This window comes from Pangasianodon hypophthalmus, chromosome 8 (assembly GCF_027358585.1).
Source record: "Pangasianodon hypophthalmus isolate fPanHyp1 chromosome 8, fPanHyp1.pri, whole genome shotgun sequence".
Lineage (NCBI taxonomy): Eukaryota > Metazoa > Chordata > Actinopteri > Siluriformes > Pangasiidae > Pangasianodon > Pangasianodon hypophthalmus.
This window is the reverse complement of record NC_069717.1, coordinates 29,113,484-29,137,421: the sequence shown is the minus strand read 5'-3', so window position 1 is coordinate 29,137,421 and position 23,938 is coordinate 29,113,484. Positions and strand designations below refer to the sequence as shown.

At 39.4% G+C, this 23,938-nt stretch overlaps 1 protein-coding gene across 2 annotated transcripts in view; it reads right to left on the bottom strand.

Moving 5' to 3' along the window:
• si:dkey-220o5.5 (actin filament-associated protein 1-like 2) overlaps positions 1-23,938 on the bottom strand; it is a 36,417-nt gene that overhangs the window by 2,178 nt on the left and 10,301 nt on the right. The window contains exons 2-13 of one of the 2 annotated variants that reach the window (XM_026945724.3): positions 23,163-23,300; positions 18,977-19,104; positions 9,844-9,946; positions 8,938-9,149; positions 8,652-8,828; positions 7,226-7,318; positions 7,044-7,137; positions 5,200-5,414; positions 4,918-5,021; positions 4,690-4,810; positions 4,223-4,313; positions 1,288-1,457 (exon numbers count right to left, since the gene is read on the bottom strand). In XM_026945724.3, the coding sequence (XP_026801525.1) occupies positions 1,288-1,457; positions 4,223-4,313; positions 4,690-4,810; positions 4,918-5,021; positions 5,200-5,414; positions 7,044-7,137; positions 7,226-7,318; positions 8,652-8,828; positions 8,938-9,149; positions 9,844-9,946; positions 18,977-19,104; positions 23,163-23,300 (1,646 nt within the window). The remainder of the gene's footprint in view (positions 1-1,287; positions 1,458-4,222; positions 4,314-4,689; positions 4,811-4,917; positions 5,022-5,199; positions 5,415-7,043; positions 7,138-7,225; positions 7,319-8,651; positions 8,829-8,937; positions 9,150-9,843; positions 9,947-18,976; positions 19,105-23,162; positions 23,301-23,938) is intronic. The other variant, XM_026945725.3, reaches the window with a different exon arrangement.

Genomic DNA, 23,938 nt, shown 5'->3' with positions numbered 1-23,938 from the left:
TATCCTGTTGTTGTTACAGTATAATTGTTTAATTGTTTTTGTCTGAAAGTCAGTTTCTGCAGTAAACTCAGTGCTTCATCAGTGACTCATGAAGAAACCGTGGATCCTCTGAGACCGAATCCAGGGTTAAAAAAACAAAACAAAACAAAACAACACAACACTCTAATCTGGGAGGAAGTGACCTCCATTCCTGCCTGATGTGATTACACAAAAACACACACACACTCATTTAAAAAAAAAAAAAAAAACACAACATTTTCACAGCTTTCACAGTTCTCATTTTGACATGATCATTCGATTTGATTTTTATGACACATTTTGTTTTCATTCTTCAGTCGTTGTGGTTTTATGATGAATTACTGATACAAACACACTCATATCAGCGATTTATATTAATGAAGGATGACTACTGTATCGTTTAAACCGACACTCGATACCGACATGGTGTTAGTTTGTGATAGCTGATGGAATAAAAACAACTTTTGGGCGAAAGTCAGATTTTTTTGTCTGTAGTTCTACACTGTGAACACTAGATGGCGCTTCATTACAACAAAAACATCATGAAACCTTCACAAAAAAACCCCAGTCCCTCTTTCTGCCTGAGGAGCTCCAGTTAAATCATGTGTTTGTGTATAGTGCAGTTTAATAGAGTGTGTATAAAAGTGTGTTATTACGTCATTACTAGTTACTAAATATTAGTTATGTGCTGATAAGTAAATGTACGATATATCACACTACTTACACAATATTGTTAAAATGGACACTACAACTTATTTTGGATAAATTTAAAGGAATATTATCATCACCAAACCACAGCAATTTTCCATCTATTACAATTATTTAATTTATCACGAGCGATACTTTTTATTTAATGTTTGTCAAACAGGTTAGTTCCTGTTCTCACTTACGTTATAGCAGCTATAAACGCTCTAATCTGGGAGTTTCTCAGACAAAAATCGCAGCTTGTTACTCAGAAACCGCAAAGAAGCGTAAACTCCTCTGTCCTGAAGATGTCGCAAAGCTTAAAGTTACCGCTTGAGTTACCTCTGACACTGGAGACTCCTTCCAGAAACGTTAAATAAACGTCTCCTTACTTTAGGAAAACGTCACAATATCGATGATTTTTTAATCCGTTTATTATTAGTGTTGCGTCTGCTGTACGCGTCCCTGTCAATGAGCTGTTGCTATAGAAACCATACCGTGGTAATCAGAGCGAGGGCAGTAATGCGAGAGCCGCTGTTATAGAGAATGAATCAACACAGTAATAAGGCTGATATGAAACGTTACCTGCGTTCTCTCCGAGCAGAACGGGAGCAGTGACTGTCTGAAGGACGAGCGTTTCACCGGTTTTGCCCCCACGCTGACAAGGTTGACCTCTGACCCCGCTCTCATCTGCACCCGTTTTTGTGCGAGCTGTAGCTTCTGCACCCCGCGCTCCACCTCACACACTTTCTTACCTGTAACACACACACACACACACACACACACACACAGAGACAGAGTAAAACGTCCACATCATAACCCCAGCTTTCTGTAACAATTCCAAAATTAAATGTTGGGAGGCGGGGCTTAGAGAGGGCGGAGTCATACCAAACTGCTCAGGAAAAAGAGATTCTCTCTCTTTGTGTGTGTGTGTGTGTGTGTGTGTGTGTGTGTGTGTGTGTGTGTGTGGTAATGCAGTGCACAGATTCCTCCTGGTTTTGTGGATATTCTCACCCTCTCCCAGTTTCCGCTCACAGAGAGACTGGAAAGTCGGAGTAGGAATAATGAATAAATCTGTGTGTGTGTGTGTGTGTGTGTGTGTGTGTGTGTGTGTGAGAGAGAGAGAGAGAGAGAGAGAGAGAGAGAGAGTATGTGCAGCACGTTACATCTATCCACTCTGACCAAAACCACAAAAAGCTAATGGCTAGTTTCAAATCTGGGAGTGTGCAGGCGAAAGAAAACGTGTGTGTGTGTGTGTGTGTGTGTGTGCGTGTGTTTGCACTCATGCATGCGTTTTATGTCGTTGCACATGTCATATGTTCTTGACCAATTAGAATAGGCAGCAATTCACTTATCACATGATTAAATAGGAATTATACACTCACATTACTGCACACTGTATATTACTCACATTACTACTCACATTACTACTCACACACTGTAGTACTGCTAGTTACTCTACATCATTATACTACAGCACTACTGCTTACAATTACATACTATACTCTTACTACGCATGATCATATATAATCCATTAATACTTACAGTTACATACTATACTCTTACTACTTACAGTTACATACTATACTCTTACTACTTACAGTTACATACTATACTCTTAATACTTAGTTACATACTATACTCTTACTACTTACAGTTACATACTATACTATTAATACTTACAGTTACATACTATACTCTTACTACTTACAGTTACATACTATACTATTAATACGTACAGTTACATACTATACTCTTAATACTTACAGTTACATACTATACTATTAATACGTACAGTTACATACTATACTATTAATACTTACAGTTACATACTATACTATTAATACGTACAGTTACATACTATACTATTAATACTTACAGTTACATACTATACTATTAATACGTACAGTTACATACTATACTATTAATACTTATAATGACATACTATACTCTTACTACTTATGATCACATTTAATACTATTAATACTTACAGTTACATACTACACTCTTACTACTCACTCCATATCATTATACTACAGCACTACTACTTGTGATCACATACAATACTATTAGTAATAACAGTTACATACTATACTGCAACTACTCGCGCTCATTATACTACAGCACTACTACTTACAATTACTTACTATTCTATTACTGCATACCGATTATGATTACACGCTATACTCTTAGTACTTACAATTACATACTATAATCTTACTACTCGCTCTATATCATTATACTTCAGCACTACTACTTACAATTACATACTCTACTCTTACTACTTATGATCACATACTATACTATTAATACTTATAATGACATACTATACTCTTACTACTTACAGTTACATACTATACTCTTACTACTTACAGTTACATACTATACTCTTACTACTTACAGTTACATACTATACTCTTACTACTTACAATTACATACTATACTCTTACTACTTACAGTTACATACTATACTCTTACTACTTACAATTACATACTATACTCTTACTACTTACAGTTACATACTATACTCTTACTACTTACAGTTACATACTATACTCTTACTACTTACAGTTACATACTATACTCTTACTACTTACAGTTACATACTATACTCTTACTACTTACAGTTACATACTACTTACAGTTACATACTATACTCTTACTACTTACAGTTACATACTACTTACAGTTACATACTATACTCTTACTACTTACAGTTACATACTATACTCTTACTACTCGCTCTACATCATTATACTACAGCACTACTACTTATGATCACATACACTAGTATTAGTAATTGCAATTACATACTATACTCTTACTATTCATTGTATATCATTATTATATTATACAATGCTATTGTTAATTATGATTACATACAATACTATTAGTAACTACAATTACATACTATACTATTACTACTCACAATTACATACAATACTGTAACTACTTATGCTCACATACGATACTATTACTGATTATGATTGCATACTACACTCTTACTACTCACTCTATAACATTATACTACACTATTACTAGTTATGATTATATATTATACTATTACTACTCACTCTATGGCATTATATTATGCTTTTGTTACTTACTATTATCTGCTATACTATTACTATTTATATATTTATGATTACATACTGTACTCTTACCAGTTACGATTACATACTATACTATTAATACTCACTCTAAATCATTATGTTATACCGTTACTACTGACAATTACTTATTATACCATCGATACTCACTATATTATTATTATAACATACTATTTCTACTTACTATAATGTACATTATGTACTATACTATTACTACATAAGATTCAATACTATACCATTACTGCTTAGTGTATATTATTATAAGATATGATTACTATGTACAGTTTTGCTTGTGCTAATAAATGAATCATACTGTAATAACGAACGCTGAATTGATAACTATAATCCAGCTGTTTGAGAATAGTATTTTTATTAATATACTTTCTCTCCAGTTTAAAAACAGGACTCACTGTTGCTTCTGAAGATGTCGCAGTTGCTGTAGTCGGCAGAATCTGACGATGGCAGCGATTCTCCGTTTCCACCGATGTGGGATTTCTGAAACTGAAAAAGAAATGTAACATCTGTGTGTGTTCATATATCATGTGAAAACCAGGGAGGATTTTCTTAAAGCGGCAGTTTGTTGAAAAATGCAACGGACGCAGATTTTCCACTGACATTACATTACAAACCGTATCTTTAAATAAATATATCTTTATTTCCTGATATTTTAAAATGTTTGATGTGCAAATAGTGTCACACAATACCAAAGGCAAGTGCTAAACTTGGAGGCTATTAGTTTCCACTACTTGTTAGCGAAGCAGCTCCAGCGCAAAACTAAAGAAACAGACTTCACAACAATTTTAATCAAGCTTTGATTAGACACAATGAAATCTAGGTGAGTGGTATTCACCCATAATCCCCCCGATCTGGACCGTACCATGCGCTCCAGTGAGGCAGTGTTGGAGTAGATGGGAGATCCACGGACTGAACTACAGAGCTGCTGAAAGGGGTCGTCCATGTACGTGTTGGCGTTGGGGAGCGTCCGGGTCTTCAGACCACTGAGGAAAGCAGGAAACATGGAGATGGAGATGGGAAGAAAACATTTGGGAACATGTGTGTGTGTGTGTGTGTGTGTGTGTGTGTGTGTGTGTGTGCGTGTATATACCTCAGCGACTCCTGACTGTTGTGCTGATTTGGAGATACAACATCAGTGGAGCTCCCATCCCGCAGGAGCTGGACCCACTGCTCTTTATCATCAGAACAGCTGGCCTAAACACACACACACACACACACACACACACACACACACACAGAGAGAGTCACACACAGTTTCAAACACACTCTACAACATAACATACATCAGTTCTTGTTGGATCGTCATGTGTTTTGAGGAAGCATGTGTTTATGTGCTTTGTGTGTGTGTGTGTGTGTGTGTGTGTGTGTGTACCTCCAGGACGGCCAACGGGTCTCCGTGCTGTAGGATAGTGATGCGGTGTGTGTGTGTATGAGTGGTATCGGGCCGAATCTCGCTCCCCTTGAGCTGCACTGTGTACTGCGGCGTCACTTCGCTGCTTTCGTCACTGAACAGATTCAGAACTCCGGCCTCCACTCGACACCACAGAGTCTGCCACTGATAATTCATCAACACGTTCAGATACCCCGCTACAGCACAGAGAGAGAGAGAGAGAGAGAGAGAAGGATGATGAACACACACTGTGCATGCAAACAACATCTACAGCAAGGCAGGAGTGTGTAATAAAGTGTTAACACAGTGTTTAAACCCCAGTGTCACAGCTGGACTGAGAATAAACCGTCTCAGTGCTGCCATGTTTCTGTTGATGGATGGGGTAGAGGGGTGCTAATAATTTTGTGCAGAGTAGCAGATGGGTTTCACTCAGTAATTATAAACCTACAGTGTGACCTGATAAAGTGTTGGTTTGTGTGTCTGTTTGTGTGTCTGTGTGGGTTTCCTCCAGGTTCTCCAGTTTCCTAGGGTCCGGATCCACCGTGACCCTGATCAGGATAAAGCGCTTACTGAAAGTGAGTGAGTGAGTGAGTGAGTGAGTATTCAGTTACATCCTTAATATACAGTATATACACTATATGGCCAAAAGTATGTGCACCCCTGACCATCACACCCATATGTAATTGTTCCTCAAACCTGCTACAGATTTGGAAGCACGAAATTGTATAGAATGTCTTTGTATCCTGTAGCATTACAATTACAATTTCCCTTCACTGGTACTAAGAGACTCAAACGTGTTCCAGCATGACAATGCCCCTGTGCACAAAGCGAGCTCTATGAAGACATGGTGTGTGAAGGTTGGAGTGGAAGAACTCGAGTGTCCTGCACAGAGCCCTGACCTCAACCCCACTGAACACCTTTGGGATGAACTGGAACACCGACTGAACCCCAGACCTCCTCGACATCCCAACATCAGCGCCTGACCTCACTAATGCTCTTGTAGCTGAATGAACACAAATCCCCACAGCCACGCTCCAACATCTAGTGGAAAGCTTTCCAGAAGAGTGGAGCTCATTATAACAGCAAACACATGGGAATAAATCTGGAATGAGACGTTCAACAAAGGCACATATGGGTGTGATGGTCAGGGGTGCACATACTTTTGGTCATATAGTTTATAAGCCATTTTCCAGAGCGTCATTTACTTCTTTTTCTGCAGGGTGCCAATACTTCTGAAGGACACCGCATATGTTGCAGATGGTTAGTTGTCAGTTTTAGTCAATTTTTCATGAAGTCTCCGTCTCAGAACGCGCCGAGGCTTCCAGAGCGAACAGCGCTGCTTCCGTGATTTGTGTTTTTGTTTATATAGCTACGTGGGATTTGTTTTGGTTCATGTCTTGTCTCCGCCCCTGTCTTCTCATTGGTTTATCTTCCTAGTGTGTCTTGATCGCTCTCACCAGTTCTTTAAGCTCCTGTGTTTTATCATTTCAAGTCAAGTCTGTTTACGTTACTATGGATTATGGATTATCCTTGTGTTGATCTGACCTGCCTGTTATTTGCTACATGCTACATGCTACATGCGACGTGATTTTGTGACGATGATCTCAGGCTTATTCCTAATAAAGATAACGCTAATCTTACGCACTTGTGTCCTGCTTCATCACCTCAACCGCACACATTACAAATTCCAAGGACAGAAATTACAACAGTCTTCAGAAAGGTCTGTATTTTAACGTCTCTAAAACAAGACATATTCCCTAAACAAACTGTGAAAATGATCTGAAAAGATGGATGGTGAAGTTTATAAAGGTGTGAAATAAATATACCTCTGTCTTTATAATTACTCTCGGCGCTGCTGAGAGCAGAAGAAGGAGCAGAGAGGATCTCCTCATCCGAATCAGTGTGGAGGACTGAACTCGACTGCAGACAGAGAGGGACAGAAGACAAATAATATCAGTAAAGATATTATTATTGTTATTATTATTATTATTATTATTAATATTGTTACCCTGCAAGAATCCAGTCTTTCACTCTTCGGGATGGAGGAGGAACCCATGGATTCCGGCTCGCAATACGAAGAGCCGCTGAGCTCCTCGATGATCTGAAAACAAGAAATATGGACACACAAGTGAGACAGACATAGCATACTCTAAATAAGACATGTTTGAGACAACTGAGACAAATTTGTGTAGACACAAATGAGACATAGTTAAGACCTAGCCGAGGCATCCAAGAGTGAAAACGCAAACAATTGACAAACAAAAAACACACGATTGACAGAAAAACATGAGACCTAGTTGAGACATATGAGACATACACAGGAAACAATAAATGAGGAGTCAGATATAAAAGACACAGAACAGACAAAACCTGTAAACGAGAGATAAATGAGACAGATAAGATCGAAATGAGACATCTATGAGACACATATGAGACACAGCTTAGACATACATGAGACACACAAAGATGTATGAGACACAGATGAGGCAATGGCAATATGCAAACACCCCACAAGACATAACTAAGGTGCATGAGACACAAAGACACATAAGACATATGAGTCATGATTGAGCCATGAGCCATGATTGAGACAGAAGTTACAGAAGATACAGACAAGAAACACACACACAAAGGCATAAATACAAATGAGACACAAATGAAACACACAAAATATCTAGATGATACAGCTATGAGACACGAGCATGGGACATAGACGTGACAAAGATGGCTAAGACATACATGAGACACAGCTTAGACATGTGAGACACACACAAAGATATATGAGACACAAAAATTGTCACAAGTAATACACAAGAGACGTAAAAACACATGAGACAAGTGCCTTAAGTGTCATGATTCATCCATGAGCCATGATTGAGACACAAGTGAGCCACAGAAAGAAACATGCACAAAGACAGACGAGACACAACATTAGATACACATAATGCAGCTATGAGACACAAAAGACACATACGAAACATAAACAAGATGTAGATGAGACATTAATGAGGAACAATTGAGACATAAATAACACATAGAACACAGCAGAAACAAAGTTAGATATGAGGCAGAGCTGACAGATGTGTTAGACAAAAGATACAAGCAAGCAGTAGACACTCTATACGACACAACAAAGACACACAAGACAAAAACGCAAGATACATAAAGCATCTGAGACACAAGTAAGACATACACAAAGACAGATGAGACACAAATGAGACGTAGTATGTTGATACATTAACAGATATAATGTAGATGAGACATTAATGAGACACACACGAGACATACCCAGATGAGATACAAATGAGTATGAAATATAAATATGATATTGATAAAATCAACATGATGCATTCTATGAGACATATCTGAGACAGCTGTGAGACACACGTTAGACACATGAGCTGGAGCGTAGTTGTATGTAAGAAGTATCAGACCTTCCTCCACTCCTCGGCCTGACTGCAGCTCTGGAAGCCCAGGATGAGCGTGTCCGATCCTCCCACCACCTTCAGCTCGTGCTGCATCTTCTTACTGTGTTTGGACTTGTACACCACCTGACAGCCCGTCAGCTTCATCTCCAGCAGAGGTTGGAGGTCTTTAGCGCACTTAAAACACTTCAAGTGACAAAAAAATATATTTATATGTAATAATCTCAAGACACATATCAAGAGCTCTTCTAGAGGTTCTAATGAGGTGTTATTTCAGTACGTGTTTCCTCCTCACCAGTAAGGAGTCATGTTTAATAATGAAGAGCTGACGTGTCCACTGGCCGAGCCACTTCTTCCTCCACAGGTACTCGCAGAGCCGCGATTCAGGGACAGGACGCAGGCAGGGCTGAGACGTGCCACACTGGATATAGTGAGCTCGGTCCACAGGCACATCCTCCTCTTCCTCACCATATGACTCATAATGACTGCTTTCTGAGTCCAGTTTATCTGAGGAGACGTCACATGAACCTGTCAGAACTTCATTAACTGAGACACGTAAACTAGTCAGTACTTAATGAGATGAGGCACATAAACTAGTCAGTACTTAATGAGATGAGGCACATAAACTAGTCAGTACTTAATGAGACGAGACACGTAAACTGGCCAGTACTTAATGTGACGAGGCATGTAAACTAGTCAGTACTTAATGTGACGAGACACGTAAACTAGTCAGTACTTAACAAAATGAGACACGTAAACTAGTCAGTACTTAATGAGATGAGACACATAAACTGGCCAGTACTTAATGAGATGAGACATCAACTAGTCAGTACTTAACAAGACGAGATATGTCAACTAGTCAGTAATTAATGAGATGAGACATATAAACTAGTCAGTACTTAATGAGATGAGACACGTAAACCAGTCAGTACTTAATTCAGTACTTAATGGGATGGAACATACTGACATTTTGTGAATATTCAATAATTATTAATAGAGCTATAGATAAATAAATTATATTACACCTTGTTTTTTTTGTTCTTAATTATTCGCGGGTTTGTCTGTGGTATTTCAGGTCATATTTACAAATATCTAAGATGCGTTTTGTAAATCTGAGGTACTGAATTTATGTTATTTAACGAATGCACATAAATAACGTTATGTAGATCGGCACTGTAGATTTGTACTGATCTGGACTAACCTGTAGATTGAGTGGCTGGAATAAAAGGCTCCGCCTCCTCATAACAGTCCTCATCTTCCTCCAACCTGTACGGAGGCCGTGGGGGAACTACGGGACCTACAGACTGAGGAAACACACAAGAATTTATTCCATTAAATATGTTAATAAATTAATAAAGTGAAACTGAAACAGCAATAAATGACCACATATACATTAAGAGGTAATGAGAAACAGTGAAAGGTCTTCTTCCAGACTTCCAGACTTTACAGGATAAACTCGACCTCGCTTATCCATGATGAGTCACACACATCAACTTAAATGTACACCATAAATGTCCAGAATAACAAGCTGGGAGTTTAAAAAAACATCCTTTAGCTTTTCCAAGCAGCTCAACTGTCTAAGGCCATGCCCTATCTTCGGAAGATCATGAGTTCAAAGCATAATTGGTGCTGCTCTCTGGGGGAAGAGGATGGCTTTCCAGAACGACACTAACCGCTCTTACCATCCATTACCTCATGTATACAGAAGATGTTGCAGGAAGCACATCTTAGCCTTTGTCCTCCAGAACTGGTAGCTAGCTAGTGGAAATCAGCAATGAATAAACTGGGAGAGAAAACAAAAACGTCCTTCTGACCATACATGAAAGCTATGGGAAAAACAGCTGCTGGCCATTAATCAAGTCCGTTCAAGGTCGTTGTATCCGCAATGAACCTGTTGACCTTTCAGAGGCCACCGTTCCAGACGGCACGTCTACCTCGAGGTCTGCTCTTCTTATCTACATACGGATGTCATTGGTGTTCCACAAGGGGACAGAAGTCTTTTAGGAAGTAACGCCATGTTTGAGAGAAGACAAGTCGGGTTAGGGAGAACAAGACCACCAGACCACGTCAAAACACACAGAGCTTACACACCATACAAGAACTTTTCTGGTGTTTGTTTTCTCCAAAGAAGTATTCAACCAAGAGTTAACCCTTCTTTTCATATTATCTATCATAAGTCCGTTCATTTTTGAGCATCATAACTTTTTTTTTGGAGGAATTCAATTTGATTGTTTGTCATTTATGGACTAATTTATCATTTTTTCAAAATGCCAGAGAATCCTTGCTTTAGCTTTTCTTAAAACTGGTTCATGTTTTCATCAGAAGTGCTTTCTAAATACCATCCAGGTTACAATACCTGTTTTAAAAGATATAGCTGGGAGATCCTGGTTTATCACTCACAATGACCCAAACCTTCTCAGTGGGTGTACAGTAGACGTCTCTGCTATGTCTGTACTCGCTGGGTTACCTCACTCACATCTACTCTTTCACACGTGTGATGTAATGTCGCCCACGATGCCAACAATACGAGTGACAGCATTAAAGGATAATAAAAAAGGAGAAATAAAACAGGTAGAAGAAATCCAAATGTGAAATCTGAACTTGTGCTAAGTCCAGCAGGTATTTGAGAATAGTCTGGTCTTGTCGGAGTCGTCCAGAAACACTACGTAACTTGTTTATTTCTTTGTATCAGTTCCCTCGGTTTCCCCGGCGTAAAAGCCGGGAGGGTTTTTCTGCGGAGGTGATTTTATGATGCTACATTTTTTAAGTGTTTATTCCTTCCCTTTTTATCTTCTGCATATTTTCATTCTTGGCATTTAGGGAGGAGTACTGCATGTACAGTTAGCTCCTCAGATACCTATCTGTGGAAAACACATCAAAGAACTATGTCCATTTGTGTCCTATATGAAAAAGAAACAGGAAGGAGAGACGCTAGAGGACTGAAGGATGGAAGGATGGGTGAAAGCTCAGAGCACAAAGAGAGACAGAGACAGAAAGACGAAAAGATAATTCAGAAGTCCGAGCCTGTCCGCTTGCTTGGATGTTGGCGCGACTTTGCAACTGACCTCATCGTCTCTGGAGGTACAACTCACGCCATCTGACTTCCTCTCCCCCTGAGTGGGGGTTCTATCACTCCATCACTTTATCACTCCATCAAGTGCCTCTCTAACCCCATCACGTAGTCAGACATAATTGTCCATGCAAAACGTCCACTTCCTCTCTTCTTGACCAATAGGATTGCAGTTCTCAGCCTTTAAGATGGGCCTCGTGGATAAACACAGCATTTCCTCTCTCAGATAAAGTCCCTCCTCTTCACATCCTCAACATTTTCAAACCTTGTTTAAGCCGTGGAAGCTCGATCCAATCCCACACAGGCTAATTACAGCAAATTGTAGAAAATAGTGAAGAAATCGACATTAAGCTAAAAACTAAGAACCTTAATCCCAAAACACAGGGAGTCACACAAACAAACACTTATGTTTTCAGGTTTCAATCATCTAATGGGCTTTATCGGTTCTACCAAATGGTGGACGTGTCCTTCTTGATGCGGTCATCAAATGAAGTCATCGTCAGTATATCTACAAAAAGAGTCCATTCGAACGGTTCACTCGTGTGATGGTCACAACATTTGATATAAATACATTTTCTGACAGTTCAAAGTTGATCAGTTCTGCACTTTTTAGTAGCATGGGGCAGAACCCATTAAAATTCAGTTAGCGGTCAATGCTAAGCACAATTATGTTGTATTTTTAGTTATACAGAGTATTTTCTTAGTGATTTACCAACATATCTGAGGTAAATATTGATATTCCAGTCGATTTGGTCGCATTTTCACTGTCACTGCGTATTTGCAACTAAGTGTAGTGAAACATTTTCTTCAGTCTTAAGCTGAAGGTTAAAGAAATTCTGTATCCGTATTTTTTTAAGATATCACATGTTCAGAAGAGAAACTTCACAAGCTCTGTCTTGAAATAGTAAATATCTTTCATAATTCAGTAGAAGTGATGAAGCTCCTCGAATAAATGGTGATATGTTTCCATGATTGAAACCTTAATCCATTCTAACTAACTCACTAACACCAGAACGAGTAGAAACACTTATAGACCTGTTCTAGAAATTTCCTGGTGGTGGTTTTGATGTTGTCTCGACCCCAAATTGGATCCGTAATGACTCAGAGTGTTTACTGATTACTCATTCCACAAATGATTCTTCTCAGCTCCCATCATATCAGTTGGTGTCACCACGTGTGTGGTTTTCCCACACAATCAAGCTCAAGTATCTGCTCTCATTTTAGCTCAGATCGGATCTGTCTATCTTTACAGCTCACATTCGTAACTTTAAGTTCCCCTTATCTGTTCTTGAACAGTTTCAGTGGGTTCCTTCCAGTTTTCCAGCACAAATATCAAGTAACGCACCAATTTCCCATCATTCTACTGAATTTATTCCCCGCTGTTGCTGTCCTCCAGCGCTGGTGAAGACAACAGTGACATTAATAAAGTGAGGCAGCAAAAAGATGCAAAGCAAAGAGCAAGCTACGCTGTCTGAAGACGTCAGATAATGTTAGCTGGCTTCATTTAACTTCTGATGATCTACAAACACAAATATGACCGTTCATTAAAACAATAAAGAAAATGCTAGCTAGCTGTTAGCTTCCGTTATGTGTAAGATAAGTTAGATTAAAATAAAGAAACCAACGCATCTTGGCTATTCGACTACACATGTATTAAGTGAGGGAAAAAAAAGGAAGTTGCATTTTTGGCTAAACTACCGCTCTAGCAGTGTGTAAGACTTTAATCAATCTTCTTTCCCATAGACACACTCTCACACACTCTCACACACTCTCACACACACTCTAACTGTTGTTTATCTGTGGTAGGCCACTTGAAAGGCCTCGGTTATAGGGCAGGGTTTGACCTCTGACCTCCAGCCCTAGCCTTGGGTGAGACGAACGAGCGAATCCGCAGGGCGGCCACACTGCAGATGGGAAACTCTGAAATGGCCGACCACAACACAGCTCCGGTCCAATCCGCTGTCTTCTAACCTCTGATTGGCCAACCACAACACAGCGCTGGTCCGAGCCGTATACAGTAAAGCCCACAACACACACACACACACACACACACACACACACACACAAAACGCAGGCCTGTCATTACTGCTATAGAACCAGTGTGTCCTAAAATACACACATACAGTCAAACGTCCCCGAAAATACACACAAGCTCCGTCTCAAACGCCACAATCCTCCACTAGTTAGTGTTCTTACAAGACTTAGAGACAATCAAATAACCACGTTGTCTTGTTTTCTATGAAGTTTCCTCAATCAAATGTTACTTAAAATCTAATCTTTGGATACGTCCCAAATAGCATCGCCTAAAAAAGACGTTAAAGTCCCAGTGGCTGCGTCCCAAAGCTTAAAAATAACAGCTACTTTTTAAGAATCTGCTAAACATATAGAATCTGTTCAAACAGGAAGTCTTATCTCATACGTTGCCCATATTACTCACAATGCACTGAGCTAGCTTGTGTCTTCTGTTGGGTTTTAGCTGAGTGCGTTAATCTGATAGGAATCGCAAAGTAACCAGTTAGCTAGCAAGCTAGTCATAAAATAGTTTTATTTACATTATCGCTAGCTATTAATAAACAGTTTTAAGAGGACGCACTAAAGAGTTTTCCTACGTCATAAATCTGTAATTTACTGACACAATCTAGTTTACTTTTTGTCCTGTTAGTGTCGCATGTATTATTGCTTACTTTGAGATATACTGTAGATTAAGATCAGGAATATAACAAAGTCCTCAGAAATCATCACGAAATAATACAGGTAACACTAACAGGACAAAAACTACACTATAGTACACTAATATAGTTAGGGGGCGTTGATGTACCATTTTAGAGGCAGAGCAATTAAGTCATTTTGTTTTACTTTTTAGTTTGTATCTATCTACCCTACTGGTGCAGTCCAGTTTGTTTTTTGTCCTGTTAGTGTTACCGTAAATTAGTGATGCATTGTTTCAGAAGCAGTCATCAGTGTTTAAGTCGTAGCAGGTGATAAAGGACAAAATATGTATGTTATTAATTCAAAAATTGTTATTTATCTGATTGCTCAATGATCAGGACTTCAAATAATTTCAAAATAAGACCGCTTGTGTCAAACAGTTTGTGACACACCCAGCATCCCCTAAAACACACATCACACTCTTACAGCGGCAGCGTCTTTAAATCCGCATCACACCACACGAAACGGTGCCCCCTAAAATACCGCCACATCACCGGAACACACTACGGTTTCTCCCAACACGCCCACACAAACTATACACAACACACAGTGTACAGATTATACAGTACATACAGCGTATAGCGTGTAACATTACAGTCTTCAGACCTTATTCAAAGAAAGATTCAAAGATCGTATACAAACAGCATCCATAACACGCATTAATACACACGTGCTGATCGGTTATATGGTATATATCCTCAAAATCATCACTACCCCGACGTGTAGGTCCCCTAAATAGGGAGCATGTTTGAGAAGAGATCAAGTGGGTCTTAGATTTAAAGAGTGGAAAGCCACGCCTCCTTCACTGTGACTGACACACAAAGGCCACGCATCCTTCACTGTGACTGACACATTAAAGCCACGCCTCCTTCACTGTGACTGACACACAAAGGCCACGCCTCCTTCACTGTGACTGACACACAAAAGCCACACCTCCTTCGCTGTGACTGATACACAAAAGCCACGCCTCCTTCACTGTGACTGACACACAAAGGCCACGCCTCCTTCACTGTGACTGACACACAAAGGCCACACCTCCTTCACTGTAATTGACACACAAAGGCCACACCTCCTTCACTGAGACTGATACATAAAGGCCACGCCTCCTTCACTGTGACTGACACACAAAGGCCACGCCTCCTTCACTGGGACTGACACACAAAGGCCACACCTCCTTCACTGTAACTGACACACAAACGCCACACCTCCTTCACTGTGACTGACACACAAAGCCACGCCTCCTTCACTGTAACTGACACATAAAAGCCACGCCTCCTTCACTGTGACTGACACACAAAGGCCACGCCTCCTTCACTGTGACTGACACACAAAGGCCACACCTCCTTCACTGAGACTGATACACAAAGCCACACCTCCTTCACTGTGACCGACGCACAAAGGCCACGCATCCTTCACTGTGACCGACGCACAAAAGCCACACCTCCTTCACTGTAACTGATACACAAAGCCACGCCTCCTTCACTGTGACTGACACACAAAGCCACGCCTCCTTCACTGAGACTGATACACAAAGCCACACCTCCTTCACTGTGACCGACGCACAAAAGCCACACCTCCTTCACTGTAACTGATACACAAAGCCACGCCTCCTTCACTGTGACTGATACACAAAGGCCACACCTCCTTCACTGAGACTGATACACAAAGCCACACCTCCTTCACTGTGACCGACGCACAAAAGCCACACCTCCTTCACTGTAACTGATACACAAAGCCACGCCTCCTTCACTGTGACTGATACACAAAGGCCACACCTCCTTCACTGAGACTGATACACAAAGCCACACCTCCTTCACTGTGACCGACGCACAAAGGCCACGCATCCTTCACTGTGACCGACGCACAAAGGCCACGCATCCTTCACTGTGACTGACACACAAAGCCACACCTCCTTCACTGTGACTGATACACAAAGGCCACGCCTCCTTCACTGTGACTGACACACAAAAGCCACACCTCCTTCACTGTGACTGATACACAAAAGCCACACCTCCTTCACTGTGACTGACACACAAAAGCCACACCTCCTTCACTGTGACTGATACACAAAGCCACACCTCCTTCACTGTGACTGACACACAAAGCCACACCTCCTTCACTGTGACTGACACACAAAAGCCACGCCTCCTTCACTGTGACTGACACACAAAAGCCACACCTCCTTCACTGTGACTGATACACAAAGCCACACCTCCTTCACTGTGACTGATACACAAAGCCACACCTCCTTCACTGTGACTGACACACAAAAGCCACACCTCCTTCACTGTGACTGACACACAAAAGCCACACCTCCTTCACTGTGACTGACATACAAAGGCCACGCCTCCTTCACTGTGACTGATGCACAAAAGCCACGCCTCCTTCACTGTGACTGACACACACAGGGTGCTGATCAGGGAGTCGGACATTTTAAGTGCTGTCTCAATCGCGAAAGCCTTCCAGTGCACTGGAACATTTGCTCCCTAAAAAAAAAATCCCACAATGCACTGCAAAAACCAGGCAGCATTGATGCTCACTACGTTCCCTTACAGGAAATGACGTCATACTTTCTGAAGCCTCTCAACTCAACTAAAAAAAAAAAAAAGGCAGATGAACTCTCAGCCAACTTCGTCTACAAACGTAAGTAGCTTGTTATCACTGTTGTAGCTCTCAGATGATTACTAACATTAACGATTTTTAACTTTATTTGACGTTCTCTATACGGTGTGTTTGAATCTAACGACTTTTAAGTGTTTAATGATTTTTTTAAAATTCCATTAGCGAGCCTACAATCCTGCTTGAATCCCCATGATGGCGAGAAACGCATGTCATTAAGCTAACAAATTTATATATAATACATATAATGTCAGAAAGATGTTGATAAATGCCAGTGGTGATGTTTTACAACGCGAGTACGTCGTCATGGCGCCGGAAATTGAGTCATCAGCGTCCCGAGTCCTTACCAGCGCCCGAACTCGTGTACACGATCTACTGATTCACCACCGAGGGAGCTGACTGAGACACAAGACGTGTGAGTGCGGTCTTGAACTTTATCAACAATCTCAGACGTTAAAAGTGTTTAAAAATAAATGCACTCCATCTTTTAATGCCAAATTTAACCCCGTCCCGTGTAACATGTTCTTGTTTTGCTGTTCCTCGCTGAAACAGAGCGTCGAGAGAGCGTCTGGAATGTTCCGTGATAAAGGTGCTTATTGTTGAGCCGAATCCCGACGGTGACACAATAACACAACGATTCAGCCAAATTCCACAATAACACATTTTTAGCATTTCTGACTGAATGAAAAACGCCTCCGATTAGCCGCAGCGCTGTTTTGGAAAGGTATCGAGTATGAGGCAACGAGGCTGACAAATTAAAGTTTGTGCTGTGAGACAGGGTCTGGCACAGAGCCTCTAAAAATCCTCTTATGACAAATCCTTCAGTCCCTGAAAGCTAAAACACGCTAAGATTAGAGTTTAGAGCCCAAGTTGCGTCTCTGAACTATCGGGTGACAACATGTAAAAATTCATGGTATGATAAACATCCCAGCTAATTTTATGGCAAAGTAAAATAATCCGCTCTCAAGTTTCCATTTTATAAACATCAACAAGTTCATTTTACACATTATTTAAGAACATTTTGGACATCAACAGATCGTATTTACTTCAAAAATAATAAATGGCGATGCGTCTCCTAGCTAAATGCATACCTAGCTAGCTAGCTAAGGTCAGCTGTTATGCGAAAACGCAAAGTTTATTTTTAAAATTGTGCAAAATTTTGAACCAGGAAGAAATTCATTCATTCAGTGAGTGGAGCTTCTTTTTTATTCAAACATCGCATACATCGCCTAGCTAGTCACAATCTTTGCTAGTTTGATTGCACGGCTTTACAACAACAACTTTGTGTTCGAAAAGTGATTATCTATGTTCATTTTTTATACATGCTGATAAACTAGCTTAATTAGCTTGATCTGTAACATTTGCTTGTTAGATAGCTAGGTAGTTAGGTGGCTAGTTAGTGTTAGCTAAACATTTTCTTGATATCTTGCATGTTATTAGTTGTTTAGTAGTTTGGTTAGATTTGAAAATTACCCAGAAAGCTAGGTAGCTCGATTAGCTTGATCACTAGCATAAGATTGTTAGCTAGATCGGTATATTGGTGTTTCTTTAGTGTTAGGTAGAAACCTTCTTGATGATTGTTAATTTTCTTAATAACTAGCATGTTATTGGTTCTTTAGCTGTGCTTTTATACTTGAAAATTCCCAGAAAATTATTTTGTTCGCTAGGTAGCTAGGTGATTAGTGTTAGCTGCAAACTTTAGTGATAACTAGCATGTTTGTTAGTTCTTTAGTAGTGATGTTAGATTTGAAAATTGCCCTGTGTAAATTCACTTTCACTGCTAACATTAGAGCAGTTAGCTAGTAAGTAAATGTTAGCTAAAAACGTTTTGGTGTTAGTCTAAATATTTTGTTGGTGAAATGTGAAGTGTGTCAGATGTCTAACAGCGGATTAGTTTGCTGTTTGTCGGAGTGCTAATAAAGTTAAAGGGACTCACCTTGCGGTGAAGCCACTCGAAGTGTGGATTTTCGGCTGAACCTGGATCAGCAGCAGAGTTTCGTCTGAGGTCATTAGCTGGGCCTCCGGAGGGACAGTTCATGATCATGTACTCTGCATCCTCCACTACTGAAACACACACACACACACACACACACAAAACATACACACTTCTTTAATTAGGCTATTAGATTAGTAAGTTGGTTAGATAGCTAACTTCCTGGTGTGTGGTTGGGATTTAGAGGTTTTAGATTTTGGGAAAATCTAGCTAGTTAGGCTAAATATATTTTTTAAGTAAAGAATATGTATAATCAAACCCATCTTTCATTTAAACTCACCCCTGTTTAGAATTTGACTTGTGTTTATATGGTAAATTGTACTTAAGATAAGTTTATTCTTACGTTTTTTTTTTAAAGACATAACTTTATTGTACATTTGTGCATGATATTATGTATAGAAACGTACAAGCTCTGAAACAAGAACATTACAGAAACCCATCTCCATCGCTCTTAGAAACAATCTGCAGATCTTATTAAAAACATACAGTTTTTACGTTTCACTGTGCGAGTCATTGTCTCAGCTGTTAAACACGTGCACGGTGTCCATGTTTGGAGATGCTGATCCACGCTTTCACGTCCAGCCGGTGAGTCACACACTTCTCCTCTCATAGGGAGACGAATCGCCAAATCCATGTTCAATTGCTTTTATTTGGCCCTCGAATGCAAATGACATGCCTCAGGAATGACTGAACGTCTTCTGCAACATGGAGCGTTTTTTTTTTTTTTTTTCTTTAGGAAGCCAACTCTGACTCACACACTGCCGCTAAAATCCCTGGTATTAGACTCAGGATTGAGCAGAAGCCAGAATTTGATTTCAGTGCTGTCACAAATCACACACAGGCTTCTCAGGTTAGATAAATCAAAACAGGTGGTAATTCCTTGGTAATTTCCTTGATAATAAAATTAATTAAAATTAAACATGTGCTCAAAACATATCAACATATCAGCTTCTTCTGGTTTTGCTCAGTAATGTCTCTGAATTCTGTAATTAGATCCAAAATAAATTATGCAAGAGCTTTTTGACCCAAAAGTTATTTTTTTGCACTCAATAGCTGCTCCATTTAGCAGAAGGGGCGGAGCCATCAAGGCAGCTGCAGATTGATTATTTCTAAAAAAGCAAAATAAATAATTATTATAGCCATGTTGGAGTGTAAACTTAGTAAGTTTTGGTGTAGGCTGTTCTGGCAGCTCAGTGATATGACGTACTGCACACAAAAAGTTAGAAGAATTTTAGCAAGCCTGCTGCAGTTTGAATTTTCAAAATGGCCGACGCACTAAGCTAATAAAGCAAGTTTATGGCAGCCATATTAGATTGTACAATAAGAGCGTTCTTGTGAAGGCTGTTCTGGCAGCTCCACATAGAAAATGTTAATAAAATGATAGCAAAAATGTCATCAAGGCTACTTCAATTAGAATTTTTTCAAAATGGTCACGCTAAGCTTAAAAAGCTAAAAAAAAAAATAAAAGGTTATGGCAGCCATATTGGATTGTAAAATGAGAGAGTTGCTGTGGAGGCTGTTCTGGCAGCTCTGTGACACCCTCGGAAAAAAGGTTAGCAAAAGTGTTCGTAAATCTACTGCTGTTAGAATTTTTTTAAATCGCTGATAAAAATGTTAAAAAAGGAAAACAGTTATGGTGGCCATATTGGATTATAAAATGAGTATTTCCTGTGGAGGCTGTTCTGGCACCGCGATGACATGAGGAACCACACACAAAATGCTAGCAAAGTATCAGCAAAATGTTACTACAAACGCTAGCAAAATTTTACCAAGGCTGTTAAAAATTTTCAAAATGGCCGACACACTAAGCTAATAAGGTAGGTTTATGGCAGCCATATTGGATTGTAATATTCAAGAGTTCCTGTGGAGGCTTTGTGTTCTGGCAGCTCGATGAGGTATTACATGGAAAACTAGCAAATATCTAGTAAAATATAAGGAAAATATAAGCAAGGCCATTGCGGGTTGAATTTTTAAAAATGGCCGACACACAAAGCTAAAAAAGAAAAATGGTTACGGCGGCCATATTGGATTGGAAAAGGAGTGAGTTCCTGTAGAGGATGTTCTGGCAGCTCAGTGATGTAAATGTTAGCAAAATCTTAGCAAAATGGATGATTTGATACGTAACTGATCTACAAATGTCCAGATACTAAAGAGTGAAGTGCACAGTGTACGAATTAATCTTCATTCTTTTTCTTCTTATTATTATTGTTATTATTGTTGTTATTATTATTATTCCTAAATAAGGATTTAGCTGCTGGATTCATTAGAAAGAAGGATAACACACCTCTCTCTGCTTTTCTTTATACATCACAGTAAACTTTATACCTTTATTGTATAAAAACTTTATTTATACCACTATACCCTCCATTCTGAAACTATTAATAAACCCGGCTTTAACGCTGAGAACTTTCCGGAAGCTGCAGCTGATCTGAAAGTCTGAACTACAGACAGCTGGAACAGAGTCCGTGACGAAGCGCCGGCTTTTTTACAACAGGAGAAGAATTTTTACAGCGAGGCTGCAGTGACGCTCTTTGGATAGCTGGAGTGTTAGATGTGTCCTTCCTGACCCCTACATGACCTCTATATGACCTCTACATGACCTCTACATGACACACACTTCACACACACTTCACAGACACACTTCGCACACACACGCTCTTTACAGAGATCTTCAATGCTGTGACTCTATTAAAACCATAGAGGAATGAAGACATGAAGAATTCTGTTTCACTGGTATAGATTTATTTTAAAAAATGATAATAAAAACTAGAAAAACTAAAATAAAAATGTCTTTGTTTGGATAAAGAGAAGATTTAGATGTGATTAAAGATGACGGAAACACAGTGTTTGTGTGTGTGTGTGTGTGTGTGTGTGTGTGTGAAATAAATGATGATGTAGCAAGTGTGTGTTTCACTCTCTCCATGGGTTTGATGACATCGGCGCTGTTTGATGACATCATCTTATCGCTCCGATTCCGAATATTAAACAGAACAAAGGACGAGTTTATGGAAACCGTCAAAATTTCTTCTGCTGATATTTGATTTGTTTGTTTGTTTGTTTGTTTATTAAAGAAACTTTCTCGTTTGTTATATCTGTGCTCAGTTTTTTTTTTTTAAATTAATATTTTTATTGTCCACTACAACAATTACTGCAAGGTTTTTTTTAAATACACCATATGATTAAAAACACTGAATTATTTTGCTGTTATAATAAAATAAATATTACAAAAAAGCAATACTAATATTCAAATATATAATATTAAATAAATATGTTAATAATAATAATAATTGAAGCTGCAAGGTGTAGCGAAAAAAACAGTTTTTGACAAAATCCAAGATGGCGGAAAATCTAATTAGGTCATAATTGACGTCATAGGGTGCGTTGATCTCGTCTCGAATCGGGGAATCCAGAGACTTATAAATATTAGAAACAGTTCAAATGTTATGACCTTATATGTACTTCCAAATTAGGCCCGGATATGACCCGATGGTGGCACTAGAGCGTCACCGCTGCAACATTTGGCCCAAATTTGGTCAGAATGTTCCTTAGACCCTCCGCAATCTGTGTGACAAATTTCACAAGCTTTTACCAGACGATTCTGTGAGCTGCCATAGACACCCTATCCAGAAGAAGAAGAAACAGAAGAAGAAACAGAAGAAGAAGAAGAAGACAGAATAACAACAGGTTGCCTTCGGTGCTTGGCCCCCTAATAATAATAATAATAATAATAATATTAGTACAGAACACTGTGTAAACACACAGTGACAGTAGAAACAACTTAAAAATGTCTAGAACGTCAACATGTTCCTCAGATGTGTTTGTAGATTAAAGATAAAAGACTCATGATTAAATTTACGCTATATTTATACTTCAAGACAATCGCTAACAGAACTTCCAGGTTTCCGCCATACTGAGGAACAGCATCATTGTGGAACATCTCATGAACTACCTGAAATACAGCGAATCTTCTCAGAAAACACAGTAAGATTTAAACGTAACTCCAGCAGCTACACTGTGTGTTTTTTTTACTTACTCGCTCTGTTCTTGCATTTTTTTTTTTGATTTGAAACTTGATTTGTTTCACGCTTTAATTCTTTAACGCTGGTGTAATCACAGCGCTGCCACTCACCCGCTGGGTCTTTGTGCTCCTGCAGTTTGGACAGAAGCTCTGAGATGGACTTCTTCTTGGCCTGAGCGATGTAGCTGAGGTTCTCACCGTCCAGAACCAGGAGGAACGCCTGCAGGTCCGAAACCAGCCGAGTCAGAACTGAGGAGCAAAAACAGTCACCCGGTTAAAGTGTGGATCTGAAGAATCACTTTATTCATGCAGAAATGAATCAAAATGAAGAATCGATATGAATCATTCACTCAAAAACAATGAATCAGATGAATCGATTATAAAATTAAAGGCAGAACGTTCCCTCAGGGCTGGGCGATACGATGATGATGATATCGATATCATGATAAATCGTCACAATACAATGTTTTCAGCGATATCGCAGGTATCATCTGTATTTTTATAATATTTACAAACTCTGATTAGCATCAGCTGATTAGCGATATATCGTGATATGATATTTTTCTCATATCGCTCGCTCCTAGTCGTCATAGTAACCCTGACCACGATTATGAACAATCATCGCATCTTTCTCTGTCTTTATCGGTTCTTAGCGATCTTCTTCTCGTCCTCGTTTCTTCTAATGATGTTCTATCAAAATCTTAAAGTTAAATAAACATTATTGTTCTGATTTCTGTTCGTCTTTAAAACTAGCTAATTGTTACTAGCTGAAGTATGAACTGTTTCTTGGTACGAAATAAACTGACCATGTTTGTGTTTGCGTTTAAAAAAAACATTAATATCACGATACACTGTTCTGTCAAAATCTTTCTCTCGAGAGCATCTTC